This window comes from Triticum urartu, chromosome 7, assembly GCF_003073215.2.
Source record: "Triticum urartu cultivar G1812 chromosome 7, Tu2.1, whole genome shotgun sequence".
Taxonomy (NCBI): Eukaryota; Viridiplantae; Streptophyta; class Magnoliopsida; order Poales; family Poaceae; genus Triticum; species Triticum urartu.
The window spans coordinates 545,952,121-545,978,964 of record NC_053028.1 but is presented as its reverse complement, the minus strand read 5'-3'; the positions used below and the strand labels follow the sequence as shown (position 1 = coordinate 545,978,964).

The window sequence follows — 26,844 nt, the reverse complement described above, 5'->3', positions numbered from 1 at the left end:
CGAGCGAGCGACTAGGAAGAGGCGCGTGCGATCGCACGGGCAGGCGAGCGAGTTGGCTGGGAGAGGCGCGAGCGGTAGAAGGAATCGCGCGGGCCAGCGAGCGCCTTGACTGGGAGGAGGCGCGAGCAGGCGGGGTCGCGCGGGCGCTGTGTCTGGGAGGAGGCGCGAGCGGGCGGGGTAGCGATCGCGCGAGAAGGCGCGGCGGCGGCGGCGGGGGAGAAGACGCGGTGGCGGTAGCGGAAGCTAGGGTAAAAACCTAAACCTAAAAACGGATACCATGAAGATGTATGAATTGCACGAAGTATTGATTCGGTGCATACATGATATATAAGTATAATGTGGGATCTCTATCTCAATCTATACAATGAACTAAAAAGATGTGCCTAATGTATAAAAAGACAATATACATGCACAAATGATATCCTCGACAAAGAGAATGAGATGCACCTGTTCACGAGAAATTGCGGGTGGGGTTGTTCCGTACGTGGTGGTGCGGCTGATCTGTCGATAGAAACCGAGGTGACATGCATCAGTGAAGTGGCGTACAAAATAATGTCCTAAACTTGATTGGATGCCCGTGCATCAGATGGTGTGGAGGATCACTGCGCATGATGCGGAGCGCGAGGACTTTCTGCGGCCGCGGGACGATCGAGGTGCATTCGTGCAATGCAAACCTATCATTTTCTCGTATGTGCGCGCTACATCTTCTCGTCGAGCATAGTGGTGCGCTGTGCACACAGTTGATCCGGCGCCGCCGTGTACTACTACCTGTTTGAGAAGAAAGATGTATAGGCATTGGCATGATTAAAACACCAAACTGAGAAGAAAGATGCATTCTTCGATATAGGATGTATTTTATTAACTCGCAATGTTGCATTAAGAGAATATAAATCATGAAACTCACATCCGAACTCTGCATAATTAGGATACACACAGTCAACACTAACACACATAAACACACCCACACACACAAAAGAAGAAGAAAATGCGAACTCCAAAATCCTGTAGTGAGCTATACCATGCAGCAATAACCAACATCATCAACCACGATCGATGGCAGCACCAGACATTGGAAAAGTGCTTCAACAACGACGTCTCCAAAAAGGGAGCAACACATGAGCGCCGTCATCGCTAGATCCATCCACGAAGGGTTAAATCTTGGGTTTTCACCCTGAAGAGGAAATCCGAGCAAGCTTCAAACAATGCCTTCAACAAGGAAATGATGTAAAAACACCACCATTGCTAGGTACAGCTAGTCCAAGTCAAACCGAAGAGTATTCACTCCGGAACTCAAATCCCTATCCTTAAGAGCACCATCAAACCAATGTCACCCTGTACTGTCGCCCTCCTGAGAAGAAAGATGCATAGGTGTTGGCATGATTAAAACACAGATCTTTTTTCTTTGAACACAGTAAAGTCACAGATGCTCGCATACATGCACGTACACCCACCCATATAAATACACGTCCGCACGCCCTATCTCTATGAGCACATTCGAGGTATTAAGACGTCACAACATCTTGAGATTGACATAGTCACCATAGGCGTCTCAAGTCAACAGAAATATCTCCTCCACAAAACAAACATCGTCAGAAAGACAGAAATTAATCTAAAAATTACGAGCACCAGTGTCAAATGTCAAGTCTACGACTTAAATCCTGGTGGGTTGGTTCCATAAGGAACCTAACCATTTGAGCTACATTCAGTTCTCTCACGACACCCTAATGTAGACATCACTTGGTAACATTCATGCATAGTAGCTTTTGTTGAAATAAAGGGCCTCGGTGTAGTTAATTCCAGAAAATGCAAAGAGAAGTTTAGAGATGGAAGGCACATGGGAGTTTAGTCACAAATTTGTAATTTCATGGATAACGATGTAGACCAATATATGAAGAGATCTCTAATGTCTACTTAGATATAAGGGGACAAGAGAAAGTTATGCTATGTGTATGCCACATGCTCACTCACATTTATTCATGTTTACCGCGATATCTTCCTCAACTGGCTCAACATTCCCGTTGTAAGAGTTTCGTCCATAGTCTGATTAGGTTGTCATTTTTTTATTTGTTGCCTTTTGAGTATTTGTGAAACTAGGTCTATATATATGAACATATTTGAAGAAGAACACTTTCCATATAAAAGAATCTTGTAATGGGTAAATAGTGGGTGCATTATTTATTGTCTTAATTACTCCTTCCGAGTATATATGTCTTTTTAATCCTGTCATGAGTCAAGCCTACTGAATTTAGCCAAGTCTTCTTCGCGAGAAGGATCAGTCTATTATAAAAGTTCAACGGAAGTACAAAACATCTCAAACATAATAAAAGCTACATCGAGATTCTGAGACCACTGGACAACTGCTACAGCCGCCAGAACGAGCCGTCGACGCACCGTTGTCGTCGCTCCCCTACCGGAGCCGGCTTGACCTTGTCGATGACAGCTGGGAAGTCTTTGTGCACGTGCCCCTAAGGACCAGTGCCCTGGAGATGTAATCGTCGCCGTTGAACCCTTGCATAGATTTGAAGCACCTGACACCAAATTTCGTCACATGACGAGGAACACTAACCACACCGCCTCAAGGAGAAGGCAAGAACCTGCTTGGAGCTCCGTCGACTATGTTCAAACGGACGAACTCGAGGAGGATCGGAGCCTGAAAGACAAACTAAAGAAGCACCACCATCCGCCCGACCGCTGCATCTGCAAGGACTAAAAAACCCTAACATGAACTACTAACCAAAGCGAAGGCACCAGGATTTCCCTCCCCACCACCGGCCACCTGAACGATAGGCAGAGGGGAGGAGAATCCACGGGCTCGCCAATGTAGTCTGGAGAGGAGAGTTTGCTCGAGCCGCCTAGGATTAGGGGGAATAGGAAGTCAAGAGGCCTTGATGATTTTTTTTCGAGTACTCGATCGTTAACTCAGATGAAGCAAGTATTTAGCTCGGAGGATGCAGGCCAACTTGTTTTATGGAACATGTGCTGGCTACAACATTTGATTTGATAGCTCAAAAATAAAACGTCTAGGATTGTCAATATAACCTAGGCTTATTAACAAAGTGGGTTATTAGGTATTCACAAAAAAAATGTGTTATTAGGTTTTCTGCCCTGCACCTAACAAGGAACATTTCTTATTACCAATTTTTTTTAACATATCCATAAAATCTGTCTTTTTTTTAACATGATATCCATAAAATCTGTCGGACGGCTTCTCATCTTGTTGAAATGGCTTCATGAATTATTTAGTGAAATATTACCGGTGAATTATTTGTCGTAACTGAACTACTGGTTGTACTGAGACCTTGTTTGTTTCAACTTTAGGCAACAAATTCTCGTAGGAAAGAAAACAAAAACTTTAATAAACAACTATTTGGAATCAGCTTTACCAATGAAGTTGAGCATGGATTCTAGTCATTTTCAGTGTAATTGTCTGAAGCACACCAGATGTATTTCGATGGCAAATCTGATTCTACAAATCAGGTTTTACCAGTGAAGCAATCCACGAATGATTTGAATGAAACTAACTAAAGCAGAAACAAACAGGGCCTTAGGAGGCAATACCATTTCTTTCAAGAAAGAAAGAAAGCAACGTGCTCTCTGAGCTCACACAATCTGCCCAAAATCTAAATTAAGCTAAGGTAACCCAACCCAACTAATTTATAAGTACCATCGTTACCAGCGTGACGCTTCCTTCCACGTGTATGGATAGGATAGCTCGCAGCAAGAAGACCGGCACTGTGTGTGCACGGAGGTCCTGGCTGACCCGATCTAATGGTTGGCACGCCTCGTTGACAAAACCACGCGCGACAATACGAGAATATAGTAGTGCTCAGACTGCACAAATGTAGCGTCGTCACACGTTTGATCCGGACGTGATCGTGCGTGGGCCAGGATCGAAAGCGTCGTGAGCGAGCTGGATGGAGTACGTCGCCACTCAGGGCCACGGCGGACAAAAAATAGTGCGTGCTATGGCTTGATTCCAACGGCAGTGGGCACGCACGATTACCACACTTGCTTATACTAAACCAATCTGTGGATAGATTGCTTTCCAGAAGAGTAGAGCTAGCTATTAGAGTATTCTCCCGTCGTCGGCTTCCTTGTGCGCTGCTCGTGTTATTTTAAGGCCTGATGCTTACAGCTAATTAACCTCACTTTCTTTAGATGGACAGCTACGCAACCTTTTAAAATATGACGAACGCGGGCGATGCAAGCTACTGCTGCGTTAGTAGGAAGAACATTCTAGCCCGTGAATTTGTGAAATGAAATAGACTAGCGCTTAAACTTGTCATTCGGGTTCAAAGTCATCAAAATCGCCCTTGCCTGGTCCGAATCGCGTGCTTCTTTTACCTGTTGACTGGGCCCACATGCCAGAAAACATTTGGGAACTAAGAACACGATTAACGATATTTTGATTGATCTTGTTGTTGCTTCTTGCCCTTGCTTGTTATGCATATTTGGTAGATGTGTCGGTCCAATACTTCGTGCAAACTTTTTTCCAGGTCCAATTCACGCATATGGTTGATATTGCTAGTATTCCTGGCATGATTCTCGATTAAATCAATTCAAAAATTGCTCGTTATTACATCGGGTTAAAGGGCTATTTCGGCCATCTCCATATTCCACCACTCTTAGATTTAGAATCACTAGAACCTCCTTTTCTACCTACTCATTTGTCCAAAATGTTGACCAAAATTTCTTCACCTTTATTCTTTGTCCCACTGAATAACTACTCATTCAAACTATCTATGTTTAACACTTTATTTGTGTTGAATTTTCATTTGTGTAGATTTCATGCTTTTTCGAGGCCATGCAGAAGAGCCGCATGTATGTACATGCATTAAGAAAGAAGAATCTTATGAAACCAAAAGATGACATGACCCATAAGAAACAAACACATTCTAAACAATACTAAATGATTTAAACATCGCGATCACAAAGACATAAGAGTACCAGCAACACCTCAGGACCTGAGAACAGTACCCATCCACACTATCTACAATTGAATGAGTAACAAGCTAAGACCCAACGCACCCAACGAATAGCCCACAAAGTCATGAGAGTATTCTCCATAGTTTGAGGTTGCAATGACACCTCACCCTTACCATGACATGACACAACAATACCAACACCAAGAGGGACATCAACTACCAACACGACCATCCTAAAGCATCACTACTTGCACAAGATTATGTTTGTTATAGAGGAGCAAGGGAGCATGGTAAGAAATACTGCCATCCGAGAGAGGGAGAGGCACCATCATGCAATGTCAGGCCAACAACCACTCCTACCCCGAAAGGAGGGTAGGGAATGGGAGATCTAGGGGGGGGGGGGGTGGGGGGGGGGGGGGGGGGGGGGGGGGGGGGGGGGGGGGTCAACGACCTACAACATGGAGCTATTTTTTTAAAATAATACAATAGGTATTTGAATAATGTTGAAGAAGTATTTTAAAACTGTTGAATAGGTATTTGAAAATGTTGAACAAATATTTGAAAACTGTTGAATAGGTATTTGAAAATGTTGAACAAATATTTGAAAACCGTTGAATAGGTATCTGAATAATGTTGAAGAAGTATTTTAAAAAATGTTGATCATGTATATATAAAAATGTTAATCAAGCATTTGCAACAAATGTTGAAGAAGTATTTAAAAAAATGTTGAACAAGTATTTGAAAAAAAATATTGAAAAAGTATTTTAAAAAATATTGATCATGTATATAAAAATGTTGAACAAGTATTTAATTTTTTTTGAACAAGTATTTGAAAAAATAATATAGAAAAAAAGAATGAAATAATGGAGAAGACCGGCTCAGTCACCTCTAGTTGGTCGCGATCCCTTTTCTAACCAGCAATTGGAAACTAATGGGGTGGTTAGCTGCTCTGGTGATTGCCATGGAGACCATGCATCGATCCCCAACGCAGCTAATAACTACCCCACCAACTTCCAGATGTTAAACTTTTTTTAAAATACTTGTTTAACGTTTTTTAAATACTTGTTCAACATTTTTATATACATGATCAACATTTTTAGAAATACTTGTTGAACATTTTTATATACATGATTAATATTTTTTCAAATACTTATTCAACATTTTTATATACATGATTAATATTTTTTCAAATACTTTTTCAACATTTTTTGAAATACTTGTTCAACATTTTTTGCAAATGCTTGATTAACATTTTTATATACATGATCAACATTTTTTTAAATGCTTCTTTAATATTTTTCAAATACCTATTCAACATTTTTCAAATATTTGTTCAACATCTTTAAAATACTTGTTCAATATTTTTTTAAATACTTGATTAACATTTTTATATGCATGATCAACATTTTTTCAAATACTTCTTCAACATTTTTCAAATACCTATTTAACAGATAAATGGGTGTCGGCCTAGAGAAAGCAGACTGGGTGTCAATCGGTCAGCAGTGGGCCGACTGAGGCCAATCGGCCAGCAGTGGACCGACTGGATCCAATCAGCCGGCAGTGGGCCGACTGGGGGCCAATCGGCCAGCAGCAGGCCGACTGGATCCAATCGGTCAGCAGTAGGCCGATTGGGTAATATTTTAAAAAAATATATAATTACGACGTAATATTTCTGAAATTTAATATAAAAAATGTATTATTTAAAAAAATAGTCAACATGGAGGCGATGATATAAGCCATAATGAGAGATGGAAACTCATTGCCCAGGCACCATATGGGGAACCCGTTGACTCCAAAGACGAAGGCAAATGACCAGCTCGCTTAAAGGACTCAACAACCATACTCAACCACCCGAAGGATGAGAAGCAACAAGGTCCCATGTGTCACATCCGGTTGTGGAAGACCCATGCACCCCTGATCCACCCCCAAAGATGCTAGGTCAGGAAAGCAGGGTCGCCACTACCGCCATAGGCTTTTGAGTTGCCACAGATCTTACTGTTTGCTCTCAACTAGCCACCACAACCAGTGGCGAAGCCACACTTGATCTGTGAGGTCAATTGACTACACATATTTTTGTAAATACATCATACAGTAAGTAGAAATCAGGTAACAAAATTTTATAAATTCATACATTTGACTACACAACACCCAATTGACTACACATGATATGATTCCTGGCACCGCCACTGACCACAACCCGCCATTGGCTCTCAAGTTGGCCAAATCAGCCCGATTACCGCCATCTAACATGTGCTTTGCCTTGACGACAACAAAAAAAGGACGAATAGGAGATGAGGAAAGACAATAAAAACTAGGGTTTTCGGTTCTCATTTGGTCCCCTAGAGAACAACGCGGAGGCCAGGATGAGGTGAAGGTTCTTCTTCACCATGTATCTTATTGATAAACATAAATAGAATCACAAATATCAACTTTTGTGCTTTCCATTCTAGCCTTACGCAACCGCTAAAGGCAAAAAAATAGGTAAATATACAACTCTACACGTCGCTAAATTCCAAGACAGAGAGGAAAGGTGAACTAAATTGTGGTATTTTTCTTGACGTTTCAAAAAAAACTGTATTTTTCTTTAATTATGGGAAGTAGTAATAAATAAAATGCTTTAAAAAGGAGTTCTCCTCACAGTTAAAAAGATGAACATGGCTGCATGCATCACTCTGATGCAGAGGCCAGGTTATCCTCTTTTTTTTAAAAAAAAGTCTTGTGAAGTCTCAGTCAACTGAAACTTCTTAAGTCTCAGTCAATACTATATTCATGAAATCTTACATTTTAGATCCATGCAAAAAATTTCTTTTCAGTCTTTTCTTTTTCTCTCTTTCATGTTATGTCACTTGCTGAGATTTGATTAAATCTCAGTGACTCAGTCCACTGAGATCTGGCAAAAGAAAAGGTTAAAAAGCTGAACCACGGACGGCGGCACTCCGACGTTTTATCCATCCCCGCGCTCGCGTCCTCCCATAAAAACCATCGCATCGCGGTTGCGGCGCGCGCGCACCACCGAACCCGAATCACACTCACTCCCTCGCACGCACGGCCGGCGCAGCGTAGCGGAGCGCGCGCTCTCTCCAAACCCGACCGACGGCCGAGGGGGGCCGAGCCCGGCAGCGTGGCGCGAGGCCGGGAGCTTTGAGGGGCTCCAGGGAAATGGCGGGCGCGGCCAGGAAGAAGCTTGTTGGGCGGTACGAGGTGGGGCGGACCATCGGGCAGGGGTCGTTCGCCAAGGTGAAGTTCGCGGTCGACGCCGACACGGGCGCCCCCGTCGCCATGAAGGTGCTCGACAAGGCCACCATCCTCAACAACCGGATGCTGCAACAGGTATCCAGATCAAACTCCTCCTGCTCCCCCCTTCCCCTCCCCGTCTCAGCTTTGATCCAAGCAAGCAATTTAGTACCAATTTGGATGATTCGTTGTATATTCCGTGCGCTTTTGGGCGAGGAAAAAGGTCGGGAGTTCCGGTGCGGGTGGAATATGCCCGCAGAAGCAGAACAGCACGTATCACAGAGTAGCACGAACAAGTTGTGCGCAGTAGCTGTCATCAGAGTTAATAAATAGGAGTAGCTAACAGCGACCACTTCAAATTTCTCTCCGAAGAAACAGTCTTCTTTACTAGATTTGCATCAAGGATCTGCTTCAGGAAAGTTTACACCTTCATTTCAATGTGAGCTTACGTCTCATGCTTCTTGACAGATAAAAAAGGAGATATCAATAATGAAGATTGTAAGACACCCCAACATCATCAGGCTAAACGAGGTAATACGGGCGTCTGCTTTCTATTTTCTCTATACAAATTTGCCTTGCTAAAATTGTTCTGTTACTTATTTTATCCTTCTGTCTTACCAGTTTAGATTTTCATTACTAGCATTTTGACCATGTTGTAGGTTCTAGCTGGACAGACAAAGATATACATAATCATGGAGCTTATCACCGGAGGCGAGCTGTTCGATAAAATAGTACGAAACCTGTGGTCTACATGTTGAGTACTTTTCTTTTTGCGAGAAAACTGACTATCTATTCATTTTCAATCATGGCAGTACAATGAATACCAGAAATAATAAAAATTACATCGTACTTAATTACTCATAGTGCACTTTTAACAGATCTATATGGTGATCATATTTTGTGATTACTAGTTGACCAACTTCAGCTTTATTGCAAACCATGTACACACAATTCATTTACGTTTATGTTCTTAGAGCATCTCCAACAGGCGCCGAACGCGCCGCGCGCAAAAACAGCTTTGCTGCGCGCCCATCGCCTGATTTGGCGCGGCGAGCAGCGCTGACTCCAGCAGCCGCGCTAAGATGCAGCGCGCGCGCCGCTCTAGCAGCGCGCAAAAATGCAGCACGAGCGCTCATTTTTACAACATTTTCGGAAGCATAGATAAATATTAAGATAATAAAAAACGATAAATTGCATAGATAAAAAACGATACAAAGGTATTTTACATCAGTGCAACTAGATAGATAGTTCGAAAGCATAGATAGATAGAACTACGGTGCAACTAGATAGAAACTACTACGGCATACATAGATAGAAACTACTCCAAGTCGCTACCATCATCACCATCCTCGTCGGTGTTGTCCGAGGTATCGAGCCATATGTCGTCCCAACGTTCATCGTCTGACGTGAAGATCGACCTCCCACCTGCTTCAACGATATCGCACTGCGCATTCGCCAATGCCTTCCACCGACGCCGGTCCGCCCGCTCCGCGTGGCGCCTTGCCGTCCTCTCCCCCCAGTAGGCACGCTCGTCGGCGACGTCCTCCGGGTGGCGACGGCGCCACTCCGCCATGGCTCGCTCGTCCTCCTCGGCGATGAGGAGGCGGCGGCAGCGCCGAGCGTGGTCGGCACGGTCCATGTCAGTGATGAGACGCGGCGGAGGGGCGACGCGCTGCGCCTGCTCGCGCGTGAAGACGCCCCGGAAGTTCATCTGCGACCGGGGCCTATCCAAGCGCCACGCCGCGGCGTCGTACGCGCGGGCCGCCTCGTACGCGCTCCGGAACAACCTGAGGCCGAGCCGGACGTCGCCGGACCGGATCTCGGCGGAGTACCAGCCGTTGGGGCGCTCGCGGACGCCACGGTAGCCCGAAGAACCCCGGCGGCGCGGCGGCATGGTGGCGCGATGGTGACGCGGAAAGCGGCGAAGCGGCGAGGGGGCGAAGCGGCGAGGTTGCGAGGGGAGGGCGCGTGGCTGTGTCTGTGCGCGTGGCGAGCGCGGCATTTTATAGGCGCGCGCGAAGCGGCGCGCCAAATCTACCGCGCCGCGTGCCGCTTTCTCCCGCGCGCGGTAAGTTCCCGCCACCACTGGAGCGCGCGGAACCAGCCGGCGCGCGCTAAATCCAAATTTTACCGCGCGGGCGCGCCTTTTGCCGCACCTGTTGGAGATGCTCTTAGAGTTATGAAGATCCCCGGCCCTGCTTAAACCGAGGCAAACCATATGTTGATCCTGATGGTGCCACATATATCAGAAACTTGCTGCTTAGTAAGCGTTAACTTAAATGCTGGATAAAGCCTTTATATGCTCCCAACAGCCAATAGAAGGAAACTTTCCTGCATATGTATTTGTGTATGTGGAAGATGCTTGTACAATACAGCAAGTAAAAATGCAGAGGTTATATGCAATTTATTGGAGAGTTGTGACAAATTCATTGCCAAACAGTAATGTTATAGGATCAATATAATATAAATGTTTCAGGATCTCTGCGGTTTATGTGCTGAGTGTAGACGTATTTCTTGATTACTATTGTGTCTTTTATCCAAATATTAACCTTTGTCAATATCAAATATCTGTAGGCCCGCCAAGGGAAGCTTCGTGAAAATGAGGCTAGGAAGTATTTCCAGCAGCTTATTGATGCCATTAACTATTGCCATAGTAAAGGTGTCTATCATAGAGATCTGAAGGTCTGTTCTAAATAAGAGGTGCATGTGTCACTTGCTGTTCTGTTATTGACTAATTGCATTTTCTCATGTTTGACAATTTGAATCTCGTTCTGTAGCCTGAAAACCTGCTTCTTGATTCACGCGGGAACTTAAAAGTTTCTGATTTCGGACTTAGCTCACTGTCCAAAAACGTGAGTTCAGTGATTTCTTTTCTAACAATCCATACTTATACTTCAGTGTGCTGATTAAGATTACTATTTTTGGAGGGGTTCTAGGGCTTTCTTCACACAACATGTGGCACGCCGAATTATGTTGCTCCTGAGGTATGCAATGTTTTTTTTCAAAAACTAAACAACCTATACACAAATTGACTTTTGAATTCCGTTCTACTGAATGTCCTCCCTTTTCCTGTAAATTTTGTACAGAAATATGACTCCTGTCCTTCTCCCTTTTTATGTTTTTAATATAAATCATTTAAGATTACAAGATGCCTATAAGACTGTAAGAAACATCATCTGTTATTTTTGTATCCTGTCCTTCTCCCTTTTTATGTTTTTAATATAAATCATTTAAGATTACAAGATGCCTATAAGACTGTAAGAAACATCATCTGTTATTTTTTGTATCTATCATTTGCACTTCTGCCTATCTTGCAGTCAGTTTGTCTATTAGTTCTTTTCGGTGATCAAATCCTCACTTTTAGCTGTATTTCAGAAGTTAACTTATGGCCATTATCCATCGTGTTTACCATGTTCATACTATAATTAATTATTGTAATTATCTAAACTTTAAAGTAGTCTATGGAGATGTCAGCGTCGGCATCTTGGACCATTTGTGCATATGAAATTAGAGCTTTAAGTACATATATGTTCTGGACTTAAACTTGGATCACTGTTTAGGTGCTTAGCGATGGTGGCTATGATGGATCTGCAGCAGATATTTGGTCATGTGGTGTCATTCTTTACGTTTTAATGGCTGGGTACCTTCCCTTTGAAGAAAATGATCTTCCAACCTTGTATGATAAGGTACTGGCTTCTTTAACAGTGTGATGGTCCTCATGGATCTTATTCTCCCCAAATTGTTGACATTTAATAGATACAAGATGATTTTGCTCATATTTTCAAGCTAACATGTTTGTTTGTCAAATTCGAAGATAACTGCAGCTCACTTTTCATGCCCAGATTGGTTCTCTCAAGGAGCCAAGTCATTGATCCAGAGAATACTTGATCCAAATCCAAAAACTGTAAGTGCAGGCATGAGGTTGTGGCATTGCATCATCTAGCAACATTTAGCAGTTACGACGAAGTATCATTTGAGTTGAAGCTGCCAGAGTTGTGGTCATCAATTAGTTATGTTAGTGTCACTATCTCCATTTTTCATATCAGTGTTATCATATGTTAAGTAAATGTCATATACATATATGTGAGAAATTTGTTAACTAGAACCTAACCTGTAAATCTAGTTCAGCAGCATGGAGTATTTCATCTATCTAGATTTTTAAATTGCTGCCTATGGTTTCTTAGGCTTTCACACTATTTTGCAGCGTATGACTATTAAAGAAATGAAGGCAGACACATGGTTTAGCAAGAATTATGTAGGCGTTAGACATGGTGAAGATGAAAACGTCAGTCTGGATGATGTACAGGCTGCTTTTGATAATATTGAGGTTTGTGGATAAAGTATTGTTTTGGTGCATAGTGATGTTTTATATATTTATTTTTCTCCTTGTTCAGGGTCTAAGTTAACTTTTAATATTTCTTGCTTCAGGACAAGTATGTATCTGAGCAAGTTACTCGTAATGACGGTGGTCCTCTTATGATGAATGCCTTTGAGATGATTACCCTATCTCAAGGTTTAAATCTTTCATCATTATTTGATAGACAACAGGTAATTTCGTTAGTTTCTTGAGTCAGCATGGTTGAATGTTTATTTGCAGTATGATTAGCACAATAAGTTCAATGCTTTGCTGGGTAAAGATTATGTAGAGATTTGATCTGTTCAGTTTTTTTCCTCATTAATGTTTTTAGCAGCACTTTCTTATGCCATTTGGTCTCAGGTGGTAACTTGTAATGTTCCCCCAACTCCTGTGATGTTAGGCTTGAGAGTTGACAGGATGAGCATTGTCAGTATTTAGCATTGCTGTTTTATACATACTTTAAGGAAGAACCCGCTCTGTGTTTTCAATTGGTCTTGGTATTATCAGTTATTTGGGACCTGCATGGTATATGTAGATTTAAGCACTTGTTGGTCCCACATTTCATACTAATTTCCATAGTATTTATGTCGCGGCTGTTTACTGCCAAAGTATTTGAACACTTCAACCATATATTCAGAATGGCAAATTTTAACATTGTCCCTCTTACCTCCTCTTTTCACATGAGAGTTAAGAGTATATAATAGATCTGAGCCATTGATTTCATTAAGTAGCGTGTCTAAGTAACTCTTGCCTTCTTACCTCCATGTTAAAACTGCTCTTTGTTTGGAATTTTTTTTGAGAACCCTTTGTTTGGATTTCTCTATTATCTTCCTTTAATGTTTGCTATGTACAATTATGCATAACTGCAATGCTCATGGATAAGTGACATATTATTTTATATCATCTCTTTTTCTATCTTTTGTGGCGTAAACTATTCATCAATTCATGTAGCTGTAGAAGCCGCAATGATGGATTTTCTGTTTACAGGAGTATGTCAAACGCCAAACTCGCTTCGTCTCAAGGAAACCAGCAAAGACTATAGCTGCTACAATTGAAGTTGTTGCTGATTCCATGGGTCTCAAGGTGCATTCCCAGAATTACAAGGTAATTGTGGGAAAACTGCTTCAGTGAACAACTCTAGGAAAATATTTATCTTTTGTTAATCTTGATAATGTATTGACACATATTGTTAACTGGACCGTAGTTGCGTCTTGAAGGAGTATCATCAAACAAAATGAGCCCATTTGCTGTTGTTCTAGAGGTGATTTATCAAGCGCTTCAGTTTTGTAATTTGTTCAGCAACAACATCTCACATGTATTCTCATGATTTCGAGTGCATTATTTTCAGATATTTGAAGTCGCTCCTTCTCTATTTATGGTGGATGTTCGAAAGGTTGCTGGTGACTCTCTGGAATACCACAGGGTTTGTTATTTTCACATCACATCATGTATCCTGTTGGAATTTTTTGGGGCACTGTTGTGGTTGGAACATAAGATTTTGAAACTTGATGAGTATCAGCAGATAGCTGTCATAGTTAGGGAAAATGTCTTTAGTTGTAAAATACACTAAACTTGATGTTTTTAATTACTCACCAAACATAAATTTGCCACGAAAAATATAAGTCACTTGTAAATTTCATGCTATGCGAAGTTGGATGCTCATTAGTGGTTGGAACATAGGCTTTAAGTTTGTCCAAAATCAAAACCATCGCTATGAGTTAGAGCTTCTTGATATCGTAGAAAAGTTCGGAAAATTTGAGCTATTTTTTTAATCAAATTACTAATAATTTAAGGGAGTTATTTTTTCACTCTGCCATCTTATCTGTCCTCAGTGCGTGCTAACTTTATGCTATACTCATGGCAGTTCTACAAGAACTTATGCAGCAAGCTTGAGAGCATAATCTGGAGACCGATAGAGGTTTCTGCAAAATCTGCATTTCTGAGGACAACTACTTGCTAGCCCGGCGCTACCGCGGGTACACCTTCACCAGTAGGATTTCCAAGTGTCAGGCTGGAGCTTCACTGCTGCATCCGGCATCTCTTGCGAACCGCTTGCTGATCCACACGCTCTTCATTTATCCCAGTTGCTTTTGCGGTGAGTGTAACTGTATGTACCATAGCTGAGTGACTTGAGTCAACCCTAGTAGATCAGAGAATGCAGTCTGCTGCATCGTACTTGTTTGACAGTATCACTAGTGTAGATAGTTTGCATCGTGCCAAACTGCGGGTACACTCCGTATGCAGCAGGTACATAGAACTTCCATTAGATTATTGTGTAGTATATAGCCAATAAAGCTGGTTGTGAGTGTTTATGCCAAACCCTGTAAATGCTTGTAAGGCTGCAGCATGATCCGAGTTTTCTGAAGGTTTGATCATTCTGCCGCCGAAAAACCGGTGACGTGCGAACGATCTGTAAAGAAAAAGAATCTACCTGATGCTGGAAATTGCATACCATTTACCCGGGCTCAGTTCATTCTTTTACAAGGGTTAGGCGAAAAAGAAAACATCTATGGCTGAAGAGGCATATCTCAAATGTTTTTATTTTTTTATTTTTTTTGTCAAAGAGGCATATTTCATTATGGCTGTAAAAAGGCCAGTACCTCGATTTGATTTGATTTGGTAGCAGCCTAACTAGCCGGTGTTTTCCATACCTCTTACAAACACATGCATGAGGGTTCGGCCGTGAGGACGGCGAGCCGCAGGCGTGCCAGATCTGGAGGTATTGCCCCCCTTCCCTTCCATGCATCCCTTCCCAGTCCCCGGTTCGGTTTGGATCTTGCTGGATCCAACTTCGGTGTGTTCTGGTGGAGCAAATCGGTGTTCGGGAGAAACCTTGGCCGCCTTGGCTGGCCGGCAGCGGCGACGCCGTTTTTTGGCGCCGCTTTCCTCCTTGGGGGCGCTGCTGAGGGCATCATCTCTCCACTCCAACCCATGTTCGGGTGAAAGCCCAAGATCCGATGCAGATTGGGCGTCGGCGGCGCCTCGTGCACCGTAACCTTCCTGGAGGCGACGCCAAGGACATTGGGATCGGATGAAAGGGTCTGCCGGTGAGGGGTGGGGGTGTGCTGCCTCCCTTTCGATGGAGCGGTGTTTCGTTCTACATATTCTTGGTGGCGGCTCTTGGCGGCATGGAGCAGCGGAGGCTTGGCGTCAGATATGTGGTGACAGACACACGCAGGAGGTCGACGCTGTCTGGCGTCGGCGGCAGCGAGACCGGGCAAGGCCGATGCAACAGTACAGCTCTGAAGTTGGATATGTGGCAGGTGGCTGTGGCGGCCTCATACCCGGCAGGCGTCCTGGTTGAGGAGCACGCCGGACTGGTGGGTGCCCATACCCGGCAGACGTCATGGGTGGGACCTCAAGTCTTAGATGTTAGGTTTGGTTACGAGGTCTGTTTGGTATTAGGCCCAGACCATCAGTGTCCCTTCATCAGTTAGATAGGAGTAGCGACAGAGGTTGCGAAGATGATGGCTTTGGTCTTACTGTTGTACGATTTTGTAAGGTCTTGTGTTAATAATTAATAAATTGGCCGTATGCATCGTCCAGATGCAGATGCCGGGGGTATTCCTCATTTTCTAAAAAAAACACATGTTTATATCCTGTTTTACGTCTAAGTTTTTCTTAACGAGTGTCATTATTTTAACGGGTACAGCAACAAAAGGAGTGAGGCATCCATGTGACGACGACTTTCCTATAATCAAAATGGGCAACGTGTTTTGCAACATCTCCAATTATCTATTGGTCATGGCGTGTGCACACACCTTGCGGCCTACTCTTTATGTAACTCCCTCTGTAAACAAATACAAGACCTTTTAGATCACTACATCAATAGAGTGAGCTGGTACGTTAATTTCTTCATCCACTCAAATGGCGTACTACAAGTACAAGCGGTAACTGAAAGAGAAGAAACGTGATAGTGAAAAAAATCGAGAGCGAAACTTTGTAGTTGTTCGGTTCCGGTTGCCGGCCTGGACTGTACAGTTTCAGCTGATCAGCATTCAGTAAAATCTGGAGGCGGAAATCCTTGGAAGTTCAGAAACGGCTGATAATTTCGTCACTACAATGAAGGGACGAAGTCCGTCAGAGGAAGCATACTAGTACCGGCCAGAGCCACGAAACACACCTACATGAGACGATACGAAGACTCGAGAGTTGATGGCAACAGGTGCTTGTCGCACCTGCGTTTCTTTCTTTCAATCTGGACTCACGGCTGTTGCAAAGGGGTAGACAATACTCCCATCAGACACGTCGCTTTACTTTTACTTTCTAATAAAGGAATTCAGTCTCTGCGCAAATGAAGAAACTCCTGAGCCGTTTCAAGTCTTCAACTGATTTCCCTGCAACACCCAAATAGTCACTTGGCTTTCGTGCTCCGAGACGTCCTCAACGACTTCATAGCTTCCCTGGATATTCCAAGGAGAAGTATCAGATATTTGAAATTGCATAGTTACGTCTGGCCATTGCACGACAGTATATATTGATAGTGAATATGACATGCATGCCTCTTTCTAAATATCAGTCAAATACTACTCAAGGGCAGATTACGGAGTTACTATACGTCAGGGTAGGTTGGTGTATGGCAAGAGATGGCATTGGCATTGATAACAGTATAAAGTGGCATTCCGAAATCCTAACAAGCACAAAATAGAACGTAGCTATAGTCGATATCTTCACAAGTTCCCAACAGTCTCATGACAAGGTCACATGCATGTACTTACAGCATACGTAAGTGTTCAACATTTAACTAATACTGTGCTTGAGATGTGCTGAAACACGGGCAGCCAGTCGTTAAAAGGCATTAGTGTAACCAAAGAGGCAGATGGGTTTTACCGTAATGCATCCTCGATATCACTGTCCACTGGGTCCAATTTGAGTCCATCCAAGAGCCGTTCACTTGCACCCTCATAGTCCTGATGATAAAAGACCAAGGGAGCAATCATAAACAATTTGCAATACCAAGAGAAAGCAGCCAGCCACATCCTCTATGTAACCTTCAGTAGCATCAGAGCTTCACCCTGCCGTTGACAAGCTTTTGGCCAGTGAGGCCGCATTTTTCTGCATTTATTAGCATCTAGCAAAGCCTTTCTTCCATTCCCCATGTTAAGCCAACAAAGGCTCCTGTCTGAGAACAAGACTGCATCATCAGGATCAAGCTGCATTGCCTACATCACACAAGACAAATCGACAATTGAGCTACTAAGTTTCTTTTAACTCACATTGAATTAGTTAACTGAATAAAAAAAGTGAACACTCGAACAAGAAATCTATACATTTTTCAAAAAGGGGGTATCCCCGGCCTCTGCATCAGAACGATGCATACGGCCACCTTTATTACCAAGCAAAATAGTTCGACGATAGTCTTAAAGTCTCAATAAAGTACAAAAAATGCTCACAAAGAGCAAAAGAACAAAAATAAAACCACAACCGGCTAGCAAGATAAAGATAGGAAAACTAATTGCCTATCCTATTACATGACTGCCATCCAAACTGGTTGAAAAAATCCCGTGCTATCATCTCCCATTGGATAGATCCAGTAACCAAACGCTCCCTGGCCTCCGTCGGAGTGAGTAGCGACCACATACGGATCAACGCAGTGGCTCGGAAGATAACCTGCAAAAAATGAGTATTTGTTGTTCTGTTAAAGACCAAATCATTTCTGCAATTCCAGATAGCCCATAGTAAAGCACATACTCCTACGCGAATGTGTCTCGCTGTTTGGAGCTCAATCCCATCAAGCCACGTCCCAAATAACATGTTGATATTATTCGGAGGAGTAATATTAAAGGCTATGTGCACAGACTGCCAAAGAATTTTTGCAAGGGGCAATCAAGAAAGAGGTGTTTGATGAATTCATCCCGATCACAAAAGCTACATCTAGTGGATCCATTCCAGTTGCGTTTTATCAAGTTATCCTTAGTTAAAATGACTTGTTTGTGTACAAACCACATAAACACTTTAATTTTCAAGGGAACTTTGACATGCCAAACATGTTTCGAATTAGGAATAGAGCTAGAATTAATAACATCCAAAGACATGGATTTAACCGTAAACTCTCCATTCCTAGTTAGCTTCCAACACAACTGATCGGGTCGTTGAGTTAGTTAAACATCCATCAATCTTCTCACAAGATGGAGCCAAGCTTTCCAACGGTTTCCGGCTAGCGCTCTCCTGAAGTGAATATTAAGAGGCGTGGACTGACATACTGTCTCAATGGTTGCATCTCTCCGTTGAACAATGCTATAGAGAGAAGGATATTGAAGCGCGAGGGGCGTATCCCCTAGCCATGTATCCTCCCAGAATCTCGTAGAAGTATCGTTCCCAATAACAAACTTCGCCCGATTAAAAAAGACTGATTTAACTCTCATCAGTCCTTTCTAGAAAGGCGAATCCATCGGCCTCACTGTCACCTGGAATAAAGTTTTGGAATGAAGGTACTTATTACGCAGAATCTGTGCCCATGTAGCTCCGGTCTCACTAGATAGCTTATACACCCACTTGCTGAGAAGACATTTGTTCTTCACCTCAAGATTTTCGATACCGAGACCCCCTTGGTCCTTCGGTCGACAAATAATTTCCCATTTAGTGAGTCTATACTTCCTCTTGAGGTCATCACTTTGCCAGAAGAAGCGGGAGTGATAGAAATCAAGTCTTTTCCGAACTCCAACTGGAACCTCGAAAAAAGACGGAAGAAACATGGGCATGCTTGTGAGAACCAAATTAATGAGAATTAAACGGCCTCCATATGACATCAGTTTGCCCTGCCAGCATCCCAGTTTCTTCTCAAAACGATCCTCAATGCTCTTCCATTCTCTGTTTGTTAGCTTACGATGGTGAATTGGTATACCCAAATAAGTGAAAGGTAAAGCCCTCAATTCACATCCGAACAATTGCTTATATGCCTCTTGTTCCTCATTGGCTCTTCCAAAACAGAACAATTCGCTCTTGTGGAAATTAATCTTTAATCCGATCAATTGTTCAAATAAGCATAACACCAGCTTCATGTTTCTCGCTTTAGCCAAGTCATGCTCCATAAAGATGATAGTATCATCGGCATACTGTAGGACAGATACACCTCCATCAACTAGATGAGGTACTAGCCTCCCTACTTGACCAACATCCTTGGCCCTTCCTATTAGAATCGTCAACATGTCAACCACAATGTTGAACATAATAGGTGACATCGAATCTCCTTGTCTCATGCCTTTATGTGTTCGAAAATAGTGACCAATGTCATCATTTACTCTAATTCCAACACTCCCTTTTTGCGTGAAAGACTCTACCTATTGTCTCCAGGCTTGATCAAAACCTTTCATACGCAAGGCCTATTGAAGAAATGGCCATTTGACTTTGTCATACGCCTTTTCGAAATCCACTTTGAAAACAACCCCGTCTAGTTTTTTCATATGAATTTTATGGAGTGTTTCATGAAGGACCACAACCCCTTCTAGGATGTTTCTGTCCGGCATGAAAGCAATTTGGGACGGCTGCACCACAAAGTGCGCAATCTGCGTGAGTCTATTTGTCCCAACCTTGGTGAAGATTTTGAAACTTACATTAAGAAGGCATATCGGCCTGAACTGCTCAATTCGCACGGCCTCTGTTTTCTTAGGAAGCAAAGTAATAGTTCTAAAATTTAGATGAAACAACTGAAGCTGTCCAGAGAATAAATCATGGAACATCAGTAGCAAATCCCCCTTAATAATATGCCAGCATATTTTTTATAAAACTCCGCTCGGAATCCATCTGGCCCCGGAGCTTCATTGTTCTTTATCTGAGAAATAGCTTCAAACACCTCTTTCTCCGAGAACGGTGCAGTCAAAATTTCATTCTCATCCGCAGCTAGTTGAGGGACATCCTCAATCCTTGACTCATACAGGGACACAAAATTATCCTCCGGCGGCCCAAAAAACTGCTTATAGTAGTTGGTAATGTATAATTTTAGGTTTTCCTGCCCTAAGATCATCCCCTCATCTTGCTCAAGCTGAAATATTCTTTTTCTTTCTATGCTTGCCGTTAGCTATCATATGAAAGAATTAAGTATTGGTGTCCCCTTGGACAACTTTGCGAACCTTAGCCCGCAATGCCCACTTCAATTCCTCTTCTCGCAGGAGTTCTTTCAATCTCATCTTCGCATCTACTTTAGCATGAAGTTCTGTGGATTCTAGGATTGTGGACTCGGCTTTTACATCTAAGGCCTGAATAAGAGTAAGGAGTCTTTCCTTTTCAACCTTATAAATCCCACTAAGATGCTTAGCCCATCCATGCAAGAAACTTCTCAAATGTCTTATCTTATTCTGCCATCTCTCAATAGAGGTCCTCCCTCCTATCTCTTTAGCCCATTCCCGGTCTATTAGGTCGAAGAAACCTTCTCTCTCAAACCACGCTAATTCGAAAGAGAAAGTATTTTTATTCCCCACATGCGTTGCCTCACCAGAGTCAATCAGTAAAGGGGTGTGGTCCGAGATTCCGCGTGGTAACGCCTGGACTGTTACCAGAGGAAACTTCGGTTCCCAGTCAACACTCGCGAGGACACGATCTAGCTTCTCAAACGTAGAGGTTGGCAAGGTATTAGCCCATGTGAATTTTCTACCAGAAAGCTCTATCTCTCTCAGATCCAAGCTTTCAATAATGGTATTAAACATGAACGACCACCTGCCGTCAAAATTATCATTGTTCTTTTCGTCTCTCCGTCTAATAATATTGAAGTCACCCCAACTAAGATTGGAAGCTGCTCAGACCCGCAAATACGAACCAGATCTGCCAAAAAAATCTGGTTTGAGTTCTGGCTGTGCGGCCCCATATACCGCCACCAATGCCCAATTGGACCCATCGGTCTTCGATCTGACCCGAAACTTGATGGCGAAATCTCCCATAACCACACTACGGACTTCCAAAGTCTCGCATCTAACCCCAAGTAAAATGCCGCCCGATCTTCCTCTCGAGGGTAGGCAGTGCCAATCAAACTCGACACCTCCCGATAACGTATTTAGGAATTGTGCGGAAAAATTACCCCTGCCTGTTTCAGACAGGGCGATACAATCCAACCTATGGTCAATAGAAGCATCTGCTAGAAATCTTCTTTTAGCCAAGTCTCTCCGACCTCTACTATTCCAAAAAAATCCTCTCATAACTCATCATGAATTTTTTGGTCGTACGGATCCTAGCACTTCTACGCACAGCCAAAGCTGGATAAATCTTGCGCTTCCACTTACGCTTAGGTCTGTCATGATCCTCCACCCGATCCTCATAACCAGGTTCCATGGACCTAACACTCTGATCCTCGATGGGTTCACCATCTCCAAGAGGTATAGAGTCCTCATCCTCTTCAGTCTCAGGAAGGGATGGGTCAATATCTGCACAGAGAGTATCTAACACCCTGACTCCCAACGCATCAATATCGGAATCATTCATAGGTTTAACAGCTGCTAAGTTGCAAATCATATCTAAAGCGCGATCCGCTTCAAGATCCAGGAGATCATTAACAGAATTAGATATTTCACTATCATTACTACCTAGTGAAACTCCTAACTGATTTGCATTATAGATAATTTCATCATTAGAAAAATGCAGAATGGAGTTGGAAGTGTTGACCGACATACCAATAGTGACCTCAATATCACGAAGCTTGGCCGCCCTCTTGGTGCACCTCAACTGCATGTCATCAACATCCGGCTGGTCCTGGAGACGGGAGCTCATCCGCCGCCCCTCAGAAACAGGATCCGGGATGCCTCCAAACGCGATGTGTTGGAAATATGCCCTAGAGGCAATAATAAAAGCATTATTATTATATTTCCTTGTTCATGATAATTGTCTTTATTCATGCTATAATTGTGTTATCCGGAAATCGTAATACATGTGTGAATAATAGACACCAACATGTCCCTAGTAAGCCTCTAGTTGACTAGCTCGTTGATCAACAGATAGTCATGGTTTCCTGACTATGGACATTGGATGTCATTGATAACGGGATCACATCATTAGGAGAATGATGTGATGGACAAGACCCAATCCTAAACATAGCATAAGATCGTATAGTTCGTTTGCTAGAGTTTTCCAATGTCAAGTATCTTTTCCTTAGACCATGAGATCGTGTAACTCCCGGATACCGTAGGAGTGCTTTGGGTATACCAAACGTCACAATGTAACTGGGTGACTATAAAGGTATACTACGGGTATCTCCGAAAGTGTCTGTTGGTTTGACACGGATCAAGACTGGGATTTGTCACTCCGTATGACAGAGAGGTATCACTGGGCCCACTCGGTAATGCATCATCACAATGAGCTCAAAGTGACCAAGTGTCTGGTCACGGGATCATGCATTACGGTACGAGTAAAGTGACTTGCCGGTAACGAGATTGAACGAGGTATTGGGATACCGACGATCGAATCTCGGGCAAGTAACATACCGATTGACAAAGGGAATTGTATACGGGGTTGCTTGAATCCTCGACATCGTGGTTCATCCGATGAGATCATCGAGGAGCATGTGGGAGCCAACATGGGTATCCAGATCCCGCTGTTGGTTATTGACCGGAGAGCGATCTCGGTCATGTCTACATGTGTCCCGAACCCGTAGGGTCTACACACTTAAGGTTCGGTGACGCTAGGGTTGTAGGGATATGTATATGCAGTAACCCGAATGTTGTTCGGAGTCCCGGATGAGATCCCGGACGTCACGAGGAGTTCCGGAATGGTCCGGAGGTAAAGATTTATATATGGGAAGTCCTGTTTCGGCCATCGGGACAAGTTTTGGGGTCATCGATATTGTACCGGGACCACCGGAAGGGTCCCGGGGGTCCACCGGGTGGGGCCACCTGCCCCGGGGGGCCACATGGCTGTAGGGGGTGCGCCTTGGCCTACATGGGCCAAGGGCACCAGCCCCAAGAGGCCCATGCACCTAGGGTTCACAAAAGGGAAGAGTCCCACTAGTGGAAGGCACCTCCTAGGTGCCTTGGGGGGGGGGGGGGGAGGGAAACCTCCCTTGGCCGCCGCCCCCTAGGAGATTGGATCTCCTAGGGCCGGCGCCCCCCTTGGCCCTCCTATATATAGTGGGGGAAGGAGGGCTTTTCATCCACGCCTTTGGTGCCTCCCTCTCCCTCTCCAACACCTCCTCCTCCTCCATAGTGCTTGGCGAAGCCCTGACGGAGTACTGCAGCTCCATCACCACCACGCCGTCGTGCTGCTGCTGGAGCCATCTTCCTCAACCTCTCCTTCCCTCTTGCTGGATCAAGAAGAAGGAGACGTTACGCTGACCGTACGTGTGTTGAACGCGGAGGTGCCGTCCGTTCGATGCTAGGATCTCCGGTGATTTGGATCACGTCGTGTTCGACTACCTCATCCCCGTTCTTTGAACGCTTCCGCTCGTGATCTACAAAGGTATGTAGATGCATCCGATCACTCATTGATAGATGAACTCATAGATGGATCTTGGTGAAACCATAGGAAATTTTTTGTTTTCTGCAACGTTCCCCAACACGATGACCTCCTCCCGAGTGGCCCTGTTAGGGACGAGGCCTCCAGCCCCACCCCCAATGCGTGGCCAGGCTATATCACCCAGAGAGGCGCTAAGAGACGCAGGAACCGGCACCGGCAACTGCGGGGGAGGAGAGCTCTGGGCCACCTGCCCACGCCCCCCAGCAGACACCGCAGGCGCGGCCGCCCTGATAACTGCAGGAGAGAAAGGAACCGAGGCCTCCTGCCGCGTCCCTCGCCCTACCACTGCAGGAGAGGAGGGGGTCGAGGCCTCCTGCCCAGGCCCCCACCCAAAGCGTTCATGTCGCCGATCGACACCATAGACACCTTCGCCGTAGTCCTCATCTGTGGCAAATCATCGGAATGAAAAGGGGGACGAGGGGCCACCTACCCATGATCCTCCCCCCTCGATCGATGTCAATGGAGAAGGGGAGCGAGGGGCCACCTGCCCACGGTCCTCCCCCCCTCGACCGACGTCATCAGAGGAGCAGACGTCTCCATGCTCCCATCAACAGGACCATCAGCCACAAGAAAATCCAAGGGAGGAAGCGTGCACTCTAGCATGCTATCAGACTCCACTCGACCGCTCCATAACCTAGGAGGAGTAGAAGCTGGCTTGAATGAACCGAATCTCAGAGTGTTCATCGGCACCGTAGCCGAAGAAGCAGCCCCAGTCCCAGGCGTCTGCGATGTAGCACTCGGGACGTTGGATGACTCATGCCCAACATCATCCCCTTGCGCTTCCGTGTGACCTGATCCATCATTCCTATCATGCATATTCACATCCTCCCAGCCAAAGCCTCAGCAAAAAGATCTGTATCCTCAAACTCGATCTCAAGGTTAAATACCTGACCCCTATAAGTCCACTTAACCACGTTAGGCATGAACTCGATATCGAGAACACTCACCAACAGTCAGGCCACCCCATTAGCTCGGGTGAAGGCCATGTCCACCTTCTCAGTTTTCTCGACCAGAATCCCCAAGCTAGCAGCAACCCGAGCATCCTGAAGCGGCTTGGATGGAGCACCTGAGAATTGCAACCAAACCTGAGTGAGGGGCTTGCCCTGCAGCTCAACTCTCTTCCACTCATGGAACCCGAGGATGCACTGTGTGCCAGGAACTCTACACAACCCAACGCTCAGAAGACGCTCCAAGTCCTCTGTTGTAGGGAAATCAACCTTATACGAGTTGGCCTCGAGAGGAGAGAGCTCCCACTGAAAATCACCTGGAGCTAACTCACTGAGCCTGTGAATAATCTGCGCCTCAGACACATCACCCTTCGTGACCTTTACAATCCCCGTGGTTGTGCTCAGGGGATCCTCTGGTATCTCCCTCGCGCTAGAAGACTCAAAGAACATTAGCTCAGCACAATAGACTCCATAGATGGTAATACTCGGCAACTGATCACGTAGAATTGGGCACTCCCCCGTGTCATGCGCTGGCTTGAGACATGTATCACATAACTCAGTCACGCACTCAGCAATAAAGTGCCCCCTCTCCACAACGGTAGCACAACATCTTTTCCTTTTTTTGTGCCCACTTGGAAGCTTTATCCGCATCAGACTTGTCGGCGGCACCGGCTGCTCCTATAGGCACAGGCTCAGTCACAAGTACGTCAGCGTTAGCCAGTGCCGTCACCGCCTCCATAACCTGTCCAGACAAATCTGGCGTCTGTCCAGAAACAACCACCTCCGAGGACACCGTCGGCTCCACAACGACAGGCGGTGGAGGTTGGCGATAATGGTTCCGACCACCGCGACCACCACGATGACCTCTATAGCCGCCTTTCTACCGGTAATCTGGGCCAGATACTCCCTCAACAAAGCCTCCAGAGGGACCGTAAAAAGGTTTTTCTGCGGTCCCATCACTCTGCCAAGCATACCCACGTCCGCCTCCCGTCGACGAGGAACCACGATGTTGGCCTTCCCCGTAGACATCGTACCCATCATCGCCCCAACGCCCACGCTGAGGATCCCGGCCAGCATACCCGCCACCAGCAACTATGGCAGGGTCGGCCCCTCGACCTCTCATAGGACAAGCCGCGTCCGGTGCCCTTGGTCGGCCGTCCCGCACCACCTGCTGCTGTTGCACTTGATGCTGCTGTTGCTGGACATGCTGCGGAGGCTGAGGCGACCGGTGCTAAGGAAGCCCGGACGGAGACGGGCCAGTCCTAGCGGGCGGTGGCGTGGCCTTGACCGGCGCGGCCTTGGCCAGGGGCGGTGCAGCCTTGGGCGGAGGCGCGGCCCTGGCCGGCGGTGGCGGGGCAGGCTTCGACGTTGGAGGCGGCGGCTTTTGCGATGGGGGCGCAGGTTTGTGCGGCGGCGGCAATCCCCTCCCACGACTCGCCATGATCACCGATGCGATCGATCAAAGCAGAGGGATCCTCTTAGCGCGACCCTGAAGCAGTTTAGGAAACCCCGGCCTAGCGATCTTGTTGATCGCGATTGTAGTACGTGCATGGGAGGACACAGAGTCCAACACCGGCACATGCAAAGGTCCATGGGCCATGGTGCTCGCGTATGGCCTCTGGGTAACGAATTGGGCCTCATACCCAGTCCGCCCCGGCCTCAAACTCGGCGCAACGAGCTCCAGCCCAGCGTCGGCACACATCTGGTTCAAACGCACGCAGTGAAGGAAATATGCCCTAGAGGCAATAATAAAGTTGTTATTTATATTTTCTTATATCATGATAAATGTTTATTATTCATGCTAGAATTGTATTAACCGGAAACTTAGTACATGTGTGAATACATAGACAAACAAAGTGTCCCTAGTATGCCTCTACTTGACTAGTTCGTTTATCAAAGATGGTTATGTTTCCTAACCATAGACATGTGTTGTCATTTGACGAGCGGG

The 26,844-nt window shown here is 45.0% G+C and overlaps 1 protein-coding gene and 1 pseudogene across 1 annotated transcript; one reads left to right on the top strand and one right to left on the bottom strand.

Moving 5' to 3' along the window:
• Positions 1–7,875: 7,875 nt before the first annotated feature.
• Positions 7,876–14,970, top strand: LOC125520203 (CBL-interacting protein kinase 24). Its single transcript, XM_048685043.1, has 14 exons — positions 7,876–8,255; positions 8,628–8,690; positions 8,819–8,890; positions 10,734–10,841; positions 10,937–11,011; positions 11,096–11,143; positions 11,720–11,845; positions 11,974–12,063; positions 12,364–12,486; positions 12,588–12,707; positions 13,504–13,620; positions 13,721–13,777; positions 13,865–13,939; positions 14,381–14,970. The coding sequence occupies exons 1-14, from the start codon at positions 8,085–8,087 to the stop codon at positions 14,474–14,476; spliced, it is 1,341 nt and encodes a 446-aa protein (XP_048541000.1). The 5' UTR covers positions 7,876–8,084; the 3' UTR covers positions 14,477–14,970.
• A 1,900-nt stretch (positions 14,971–16,870) lies between these two features.
• The window catches only part of LOC125519045, a 67,061-nt pseudogene continuing 57,087 nt past the window's right edge, over positions 16,871–26,844 (bottom strand).

Excerpts from the sequence above, each read along its gene's own strand:
- LOC125520203 (XM_048685043.1), top strand. The coding sequence starts at position 8,085 with ATGGCGGGCGCGGCCAGGAAGAAGCTTGTTGGGCGGTACGAGGTGGGG. Across the intron at positions 8,891-10,733 it reads GCGAGCTGTTCGATAAAATA|GCCCGCCAAGGGAAGCTTCG; the intron begins GTACGAAACCTG and ends AAATATCTGTAG. Across the intron at positions 12,064-12,363 it reads TTGATCCAAATCCAAAAACT|CGTATGACTATTAAAGAAAT; the intron begins GTAAGTGCAGGC and ends ACTATTTTGCAG.